General features: G+C 42.5%; 1 protein-coding gene across 1 annotated transcript in view; it reads left to right on the top strand.

The window, feature by feature from the left end:
• Positions 1 to 10,445, top strand: part of grip1 (glutamate receptor interacting protein 1) — a 211,007-nt gene that overhangs the window by 175,520 nt on the left and 25,042 nt on the right. The window contains 2 exon segments of the mRNA XM_042080983.1: positions 1,820 to 1,889; positions 9,785 to 9,930. Coding sequence (XP_041936917.1) covers positions 1,820 to 1,889; positions 9,785 to 9,930 — 216 coding nt within the window.

Here is a 10,445-nt window from a genome sequence, read left to right as displayed (position 1 = left end):
AAGTTCAGGTCGGACTCTATAAACGCATCTTAAGATATAGAATGTATTGGGGGCTGTATTAAATAGCCTTAAATTAAATTAAATTAAATGGAATGGAATTGAATTGAATTGAAACTCCTCTGGCCCCAGTGAAGTTATTTCTCAGCTGAGGGCATATGTTTGTGCTTGGAGGTCTTTTCATTTCACATTTCACCCCACCACAGTTAGCCACACAGAGGAAATGTGCACCGGAAGACGGAGTGGAAAGAGAGAGAATGAGTTTGGGGAGATGGTTTATGTGGAAAGGTGTGTCAAGACGTAATGAAAAAGCCCAACATTACATCCTTCTTGGACCTTGAACTGCAGTGCAATTTTACCCACCTGAAATGAACAAAATTCATCAGTTCCTAAAGTGTTATCAGGACACGAGGTGTGTGTGTGTGTGTGTGTGTTTGTGTGTGTGTGTGTGAGGAAGGGGCTGAGGTTGCAGGTCTGTTATGCTGTATCTGAGTTGCGGGTAATAAACCAGCCGTCATGTTCAGTGGACATGTATTTATTTCTTATTTCTCTCTCCTCAACTTCTCTTCTTCTCGCTTTGTCTTTTCTCCACCTTTTTTTCAGTGTATCTTTCTTTTTTCCTCTCTTTCCATCAGACTCTCTCTTTCCATCAGAATGTCTTGCGCCCCCCCCCCCCCCACACCTAAAGAAGTGAGTAGTGATTATTTCCGCTGTCAGAGTGGGCTAACTCGGGGGCAGATAGAGTTGTCAGGAGAGGAGACTGATCCCTCAGGTTGCCGCCGAAGCTCCTGACATGCCGACCACTTTTTTGGCCGGCGGTGAAGTTCGTTCCTGCGACGACCTGGGCGCAATGACTGACAGTCCCCATGGCAGTTTTCTTCCCTCCATGCACACGCACACACCCACGCACGCACGCACGCGCACACACACACACACGCGCACACACCTATACAGCTCGGCCGCTTAAATCTGCCACATCTAGATTGAATCATCAACCCTCCTGAATGGATCTCCGCACACACTTACTCTCTCACTCTCTCACACACACACACACACACACACACACACACACACACACACACCTCCCCTCATGCTGTTTTTTTCTCCCTGCATTGCTCTGCTGGGCTGTTTCACTTGGTTTGGCTGTTAGAGGTGGAGTCTCTCTCTCTCTATCTCTCTTTCTCTTCCTCAGCCCCTCCTCTCTCTCCATCTCTCCCTCTCTCTCTCTCCCTCTCTATCCCTCTCTCTCTCCCTCAGCCCCCTCCTCTCCTTCTCTCTCTCTATCCATCCCTCCCTCTCTCTTTCTCTCCCCCTTTCTCCATTCCTCTCTTCCTGACCCCCTCCTTTCTCTCTCTCTCTCCCTCTCTATCTCCCTGTTTGACTGATCTATCTATATCTCTGCCTATCTATCAGTCCCTATCTGTGTGTGTGTGTCTATGTGTCTGTCCGTGTGTGTGTCTGTCTGTGTGTGTGTGTGTGTGTCTGTGTGTGTCTGTGCCGGTGCGTCTGGCTCTTGGCTGCTTATCAGTCTGCTGCTGCTGACAGCCAGACCGCCAGATACATGTAGGCTCCTCAGAGGCCATAACCTTTGATAGATCTCTCTCACACACGCACGCACACACAGACTCACTTTAGTCTCTTGTGTATGTCTGTGTGTGTGTGTGTGTGTGTGTGTCAGTCACCTGTCTCACATTGTAAGTGAACTCTGAAGTTACCTTGGCTGTCAGGGACTCCTGTACTTCTCCACTGACTTTGATTTTGTGTGTGTGTGTGTGTGTGTGTGTGTGTGTGTGTGTTTGTGTTTCTCTCTCCTATTCCTCAGCTCCATCTAGCAGGAAGCCGGGAGATGCCCTCATCATCTCGGACATAAAGAAGGGCAGTGTTGCTCACAGGTATAGTGGACTGCACACACACATGCTCAAACACTCCAACACCACCTCACACACACACACACACACACACACACACACATACAGTTTACCCTACAGCAGGACATGCACGTGCACACACACACACAGCCACACACACACATATATCTCATTTATAGGTTTTATCAACTCTTCAACACCACATTAGGGGTAGCTGTGGCCTACTGGTTAGCGCTTCGGACTTGGAACCGGAGGGTCACCAGTTCGAACCCCGACCAGTAGGCACGGCTTAAGTGCCCTTGAGCAAGGCACCTAACCCCTCATTGCTCCCGAGCGCCGCTGTTGTTGCAGGCAGCTCACTGCGCCGGGATTAGTGTGTGCTTCACCTCACTGTGTGTTCACTGTGTGCTGAGTGTGTTTCACTAATTCACGGATTGGGATAAATGCAGAGACCAAATTTCCCTCACGGGATCAAAAGAGTATATATACGTATACTATTTTTTCCAAACAATAATCACACATCACTTGCATAATTTCACACATAGACATACACGGTCCGTGTATCATTCATTCATTTGATATTCAATTGAGAATCAAAAATGAAAAAAAAAAAAAATGACTTATTTCATTATTTGTTTATGAATGTGATACAAACAAACAAATAACACGTTGTTTTCCAGGCTTTTGATTTCATGGTCAGATCAAAAGTATAACATTTAAAAAATGGCTTCAGGGCCGAAACTGATTTTGATATTTATTTGTTCCGATTTCTGTGACCTGGAAGTCTATCCAAGTCTTGGTCTAGACCTGTCAGTGCTCAGTGTTGCCAATTAGTGACTTTGTTGCTAAATTTAATTTTGGCCATCCCTAGCGACAGAAAATATTGTCTAACAACTATAGCGAGAAATTGGGCGACTTGCGCAACGATGGCAAACTTGGTTTCAGAAAATCATCTCCCTTCTCATGCCTGTTTCGTTTATGAACATCGTGTTCGCCCAAAGCCTTGCCCCATGATTATAGAAGTAATGATTGTCCTAGGCTATGTAGTATCAGCCCATGTTAGGGAAGTAGGCCTAGATGCTAGATCTATTAGCTCAGATCATCATTTGTCGCTAACGTCATTGGAAGGCAGCCAGCTGCAATAGCCTTCTGGTGAGATTACACCAAAGACAGTAGCTATGACAGGGAAACTAGGGACACATCGTTCAACAAGCACATTGATCAAAGGAAAGAGGGGCTACAACTTCATTCACAAACAGAGCAAATAATTCAAATCGAGCCATAGGCGTAGCCACAGGTGGGCCTAGGCCCGTCTACTTGTCAGTCTTGCCCGTCCAATTATGTTCACCATCTAAAAAAGACGCGCAAGTCAACACTGCTCAAGAATCAGTCAAATTGCGAACAGGCGGCAGCTCCGTTTAATTGTCAGGTGTGAAATGCGTTCATATTCCACTTTTTATGTCATAGACGTTGCATGCCTATGGAAGGAAAGGCTTTGCAGTAGGATTGTCCAAGCTGTTGCTTCAGTTTGTGTTTTAAGTTATGCGACGCACCTGCTGGGTTCATGCCGTTTTGCACAAGTTTAAAATGTTTAGCCGACTGCGTAATTTGCCATTTTTGTTCAATAAGTTCTACTTTTCATGTCATGAATGTAACATGCCTATGATAAGGCTTTGCAGTTGTACAATATGGTCAATCTATTGTCTCAATTGTGTTTCATGTGATGCGCCGAAGCTAGGCCTACATTCATGCATTGTTTTGCTCCAGTTTAAAATCTTCCTGCCTAATTTGGAGGCAGCCGTGGCCTACTGGTTAGCACTTGGACCTGTAACCGGAGGGTTGCCGGTTCGAACCCCGACCAGTAGGCACGGCTGAAGTGCCCTTGAGCAAGGCCCCTCACTGCTCCCCGAGCGCCGCTCTTAATGCAGGCAGCTCACTGCGCCGGGATTAGTGTGTGCTTCACCTCACTGTGTGTACACTGTGTGTTGTGTGTGTTTCACTAATTCCCAGATTGGGATAAATGCAGAGACCAAATTTCCCTCACAGGATCAAATATATATAAATATATATATATATATATTTTATACTTATACTTAATTTGTCAGCTGTGATCAAATGCGTTCAATAAATTCCACTATGTCATAAATATAACATGCCAATTAATGTTTGTATGGTGTATCTCATCTAGGCTTCTCTTAGGCTATGTTCAATCAAATTGGCTTTGCCCACCCTTTTCTTTCTGTGCCCACCCATTTGAACATTTCTGGCTACGCTAATCGAGCATATAGTAGAAAAACCTATTCATTTAGACTGCCGACTGAGGGGTAAAAAAGAGATTCTGTTGCTCTGTCCGAGTGGTCATTTAAAAATATATCTTTAGGTTAAATTGTGTGTGGTAAAGTTATAATCGGACTGGTAGGCCTAGTCCGATTTAACACTGCAAAACAGAAGCAGCAGCTGGCAATGGAAGTCAATTTTGTATTAATTTTGGATTCTCAATTGAATATCAAATGAACGAATGATACACGGACCATACACAGATAGTATATCTCATTTGTATGTTTTGTTAACACCAATCACACATCACATTCACACAATCTACAATCTCTCCCTCTCTCTCTTTCTCTGTCACACACACACACACACACAAACACACACACCTAGCCTACATCCCCTGCTCTTTCCATAATGGTATAACAGCTCAAGAGAGAAGAAGTCCTCCTTTACAAGAAACATATCTGGGACAACCCAGCATGGCTTTGTGCAGAGAGAGTTCCAACCAGCTGAATATAGATTTATAGACACACACACACACACACACACAGATGAGATATAATAAATCTGAATATATAACTGCCTGCCTCCCACTTCAAGTTGAGCTATTTTCTCTGTGACACACACACACACACACACACACACACACACACACACACCGTGACGGGGGAGTTTAATCCATGATGGACGAGGAGGTGTTGTTTATGTCTCATCTCCTTTTGTCTCTGTTTTATGTTAAGGGTTCCGGTCTTTTAGCAGTGACGTACTATAAACAATGTCCAACACACAATACACAGTAAGGTCTTTGCACACTACAATCCGTGGGGTTTTTTTCCGGGTGCATTAAGTACAGAGTGCTGCAGCAGGAAACATCATTCACTGATGCTACATATATGGAAAAACACACAAAAAAGCCTGTTCCAAATGCATTTTTAACAAACGGAATTTGAATGACACAATGTGAGGTTGTATTTATTTTTTAGTTGTCCAACAATTTATAATAAATAAATAAAAATACGCACACACACACACACACAGACATATACACACATATACACACATACACAAGCACCATGCAAAGTAACACACTTACACCAAAGTCCATATAGGCAAGTCCTGGCACGCAGCAGCCATCTTGGTAACTCTGTTCTGGCAGTTATTTGGGGCAGCTGTTCTCCTGTTCAAATAAATGGGGAGACATACATAAGATTAGATTAGATTCAACTTTATTGTCATTGTGCAGAGTACAAGTACAGAGACAACAAAATGCAGTTTGTGTCTAACCAGAAGTGCAACAAAGCAGAAAAGTGCAATGTGATGTACAAAGAAGGTGGTGCATAGACAGGACAGAATATATAGTGCAGTGTAGACGGTATTATACAGTTGTTTTCATATTGTGGTTTAGAGTAGTATAAATTAAAGTGCAGTGTATTAGCAGTAACCTTATAAGAGCAGAATAAATATGGCTATGTAATATGAACAATGTATTAACAACATGTACAGATATGTGCAATGTAGTGGCAGTACCATTATAGTAGTAGTAAGAACAATATAGATATATGCAGTAAGGGAGGTCGTATTGACATAAAAAAGAGCATCAGGCGAATCTGTGTTTAAATCGGAATTGAACAATATAAATATCTTCCTTAAATCGCTATATATATAAAAGGACAAAAATGTGGTTGGTTACGGACATTGCTGAAAGGGCCGGGATACGTGTAGACAACTGCCATGTTGGCGTTACAAACTAATACATTTCTGTATTCTTTGAATGCTTTGTCTTCTCATTAGAAAGTCTCTGCTTATACACCCACCCACACACACACCCACCCACACACATGCACACACACACACACACACACATGATTTTCTCATATTAATAGTGTTAAATAATATGCTCTGGAAATTAAATATTTTATGATAATTTCACTTAAATGAATATTGAGCATTTAACTGTGCATATTAGACCAAGGTTCTACACAGACCGGTGTCTCCCACACACTCATCAGCACCAACCTAGAATGTTATTTCTAAACACATTAATATACATGTTCAAAATGAGTAATGAAGTAATAATGAACTTCAACTGGGTAGGCCTTTAATGGCAAAATAATTTGAAAAGTACTTGCAAGTGTTTACAATGAGCTATAATCATATTAAGAACGTTGTGAGGCCATAGTTTGATGATGCGCTGTTACATGTATAGAATGTAACATTACAATTAATTCTATATATAGTATATGCAGTATAATGAACTTGATGACACATGACAAATGTTTACATAGCCTATTTATAATCATTCATCATGCTCGGAGTGTACAGTATATTATCAGGTCATTTTCAGGTGATGTTGCACTTTCAGGTAATTCCACCTGTTCTTTGAGTGCTTCTGGCATACAGTACATGTAGATAGACACAGCACATATATAGCTCTGTCTGGGTGGTATCACCTAGCTAGAAACACACACTTTAGCAGGACAACAGTTGTCCAAAAAAGAACAGAACTCACATGCACACACACACCATGTGGTTTTTGACAGTTTGACAGTCAATTTTACTTCAACGTTAGTCCAAAATAGAACACAACACACACACACACACACACACACACACACACACACACACACACACACACATACACACACACACACACACATCAGGTTGGTTGCCGTGGAGGTGCATCTGGTGCAGCTCCACCCTGAGCTGTTTTAATTAGAGCTTCAAAACAAGAGTGTGAGGCTTCCTGGTATTTGCGTGAAACTAGGTCGTATCACTGTGTGTGCACACGTGTGTGTGTGTGTATTAAATAAGCTACATTTAGAAAAATAAATTAGTTGGGTATAAAAAGCAAAAATATCTAATTGTCAACAGGAAAGGTGTTAGAAGAACATCAGGGGGGATGGTGGGGTGGTTGAGGGGTGGGGGCTTTTGCTCTCCACTTTTTTGGGCAGGAGATGGTAGATGCCCCAGTTTAACTGCACCCATTACGAAACGCTGCCGCCGCCTTATTCCCTGGTGATTCTGCCAGCCAGCCAGGAATACAGGAACTGGGCCACTACAGAGGGTCTCCAGCGTGCAGGCCACAGCCGATGCAACACTGCACACACACACACACACACACACTCAGTGTCACACAGCCTGTCAGTACAGACACAATTCAGCCATTGTGTAACATTGTGTCTCCATGCATTAGCCAGACATAGACTAGCTAGTGTCATAGCTCTGTGTTGGCCATGTCTGAATAGGATGGTGATTATCTGATGGGAGCTGGGCTTTTCTGTGCTGTGTTGTCAGATTTTTTAGTATTTATACAAGGCACTTGAAAACAATAGGAGTTGTACCAAAGTGCTTGCCAGTCAAGGTCCAATCGATCACCATGAAAAAATAAACCAGAATAAAATTATAGAATAAGAGATTAAAAGACTACAGAGTCTAAAAAGATGAAAAATAGAAGACCAGGATAGCAATAAAAGTGAAATAATAAAAAAGAGGTATCGATGAGCAAAGTAAAAAAGAAAATGTTTAAGGCAGAAAAGAAAAGCGAACATAAAGAAGCAAAATTTTAAACTGATGGAAATTGAAAAATAGATAACAGCATAAAATCATAAATAAGGATAAAGGAACTGAATACTGTCATAACTGCAATAATACACATTATTATACGGCTCTTCACAAGGCAAGTAGAACGCTCGATTGACTTGAATGGGATTTCCCAACGTTCTACGGTAAAATAAATTAATGTAATTACCGCTGCAAACATATAATTACCGCTGTCAATGGCAACAGGTTTCGTGCTTCTGATACGTCTTTCATATCACTACGCAAGGACTGGTACTTCATTCAAACGTGAAAGCAGACGGTTGATCATCTGTGTTCTAAAGAATGTTTGATTCAAGTTCAGCAGCGTGTGTTGTTGCGAACTATTTGTTTCTCAGCAAATGCCACGATAAACGGTAACAAATAGGCTACGCTATGTAGGCTAAAGTCATATCGTGGGGAGTTTATTATTTAGTTTTGGCAAGTAGCCGTATAATAAGCGGGATAATGTATAGAACGTCGGTCATTATGGGAAAATAAGTCCCTTCAGGGCGACACAAGCTGGCGCGGCGGGGTCCGGTTCGCCCTGTCGGGACTTATTTTCCCAATAATGACCGGCGTTCTATACATTATCCCTTACTTATTATACAGCTCTTCACAATGCAAGTAGAACACTCCATTGACTTGAATGGGTTTTCCCAAAATTCTACCAGTCATTATTTTCGTCTAAGGACCTCTAAATATTGACTGCTGTCAATGGCAACGGATTTTCATTCAAAAGTGAAGGTGGACCGGTTGATCAGCTGTGTTCTAAAGAACGTTTGATTCAAGTTCAGCGTGTGTTGCAAACTATTTCTCAGCAAAAGCCACAACAAAACGGTAACAAATAAACATAAAGAGACATAGCGTGGAGTTTATTTTTTCGTTTTGGCAAGTAGCCGTATAATAAGCAGGATAATGTTTAGAACGCTGGCCATTATTGGGAAAATAAGACCCTTCAGGGGATTTCAGCTGGCGCGTCAGGGTCCGGTTTGCCCTATCGGGACTTAAAAAGTGAACTTGACAAAAAATAGAGTATCCTCACACAACTGACCGGTCTGGTGGTAGGGCTAATGTTATGAGAGTTAACTCATTAAAGGGTCCCTGTGCTGGTGGTAGGGCTAATGTTATGAGAATTAAAGGGTCCCTATGCAGTTTTGGCCATTTCTTTGTTGTTTTCTCGTTTTTTGCTCACAGTTTTCTCTACAGAGCTCCCCCTACAGCTTCAGTGTATATATTTTACGCCACTCCTCGCTCGGTCAGTCTGCCGTTTCCTCTTTCCTTGTTCCATGATAAATGTCTGAGAAACTCCATGGCTACCTTGTTCTAGCCGGTGTCTGGCGTGTATGTGTAGTGCAATAAAACAATTTGTTATAGCGTTTCTGACTTTGTGAGACAGCCACCATTCAACCCGGAAAAAGTCATACAGTATAACCATTCCAATGACTCCAAAGCTGTTAAGTTAAGATAAATAAAGCTAAAAAACTGCATAGATCCCCTTTAAAACGGGAAGACGGCAGGGAAAAAAGTTTAAATACATGAGAAACCTGGATAAAACCGGAGGGTTGACAGCTATGGTGTGTGTGTGTGTGAGAGAGTAATATGTATTTGATTCTGACCATCCCTCTAGTGAGTTTTTGTGAGCTGCTCTCTTCTCGCCCTCATTGGTGATGTGAGTTCTTGTACTGTGCAGCAGAGGTTATCTGGAAGATGGCCGTCTTCGGGGGGATTAATCCAAATTATGGCAAGAGTAATGAGAACCGAGCTGTAATCTACTACTCTCATACTCATGATCTTCTCTCTCTCTCTCTCTCTCTCTCTCTCTCTCTCTCTCCTCTCTCTCTCTCTCTCTCTCTCTCTCTCTCTCTCTCTCTCTCTCTCTCTCTGATTCTCTCTTTCTTTCTCTTTCTACTGCTTTTTCTCTATCCCTTTCTTTCCCTTCCTCTCCCATTCTCTCAGATCTGTGCCATGTTGACTAGCAACTAATTAAACATCTCTTTGTCTGTGTGTGTGTGTGTGTGTATGAATGCATGTACTTGCGTGTGTGTGTGCATGTGTGTGTGTGTTAGGACTGGGACTCTGGAGCTGGGTGATAAGCTGCTGGCCATCGATAACATCCGTCTAGAGAACTGTCCCATGGAGGACGCCGTGCAGATCCTGCAGCAGTGTGAGGACCTGGTCAAGCTTAAGATCCGCAAGGATGAGGACAACTCTGGTAACTCACACACACACACTCAAATACAAAAAACGTATATCACATACACACACACACACACACACACACACACACACACACAGATAATTCATTAATTACACCCCTCTCCTACACATAAAGATACACCTCTCTCCAAATACACACAACTGCACACATATGCTACGCACATACACATGACACACGTAACACAGGTAGATACATGACTCTCTCTCTCTCTCTCTCTTTCTCTCTGTCTTTCTCTCTCTCTCTCTCTTTCTCTCTCTCTCTCACCCACACACACACACACACACACACACACACACAGTTCTTAACCCCCCACAGCTTTCCTTATAAATCCTTTCAGAACTACACATGCAGAAAATGCAGCTTAATCATTTCAATTAAATGCTCATTTAGTCCAGTTAACCAATTAGACATGCCCAGACCACACAGATGAGGCCAGCACAATGCATCCTGATGTTCGATACTAATACACACACACACACACACACACACACACACACACACACACACAC

This window comes from Alosa sapidissima, chromosome 23 (genome assembly GCF_018492685.1).
Source record: "Alosa sapidissima isolate fAloSap1 chromosome 23, fAloSap1.pri, whole genome shotgun sequence".
Lineage (NCBI taxonomy): Eukaryota > Metazoa > Chordata > Actinopteri > Clupeiformes > Clupeidae > Alosa > Alosa sapidissima.
The sequence above is the reverse complement of the archived record's forward strand: the minus strand, read 5'-3'. Positions and strand labels throughout refer to the sequence as shown.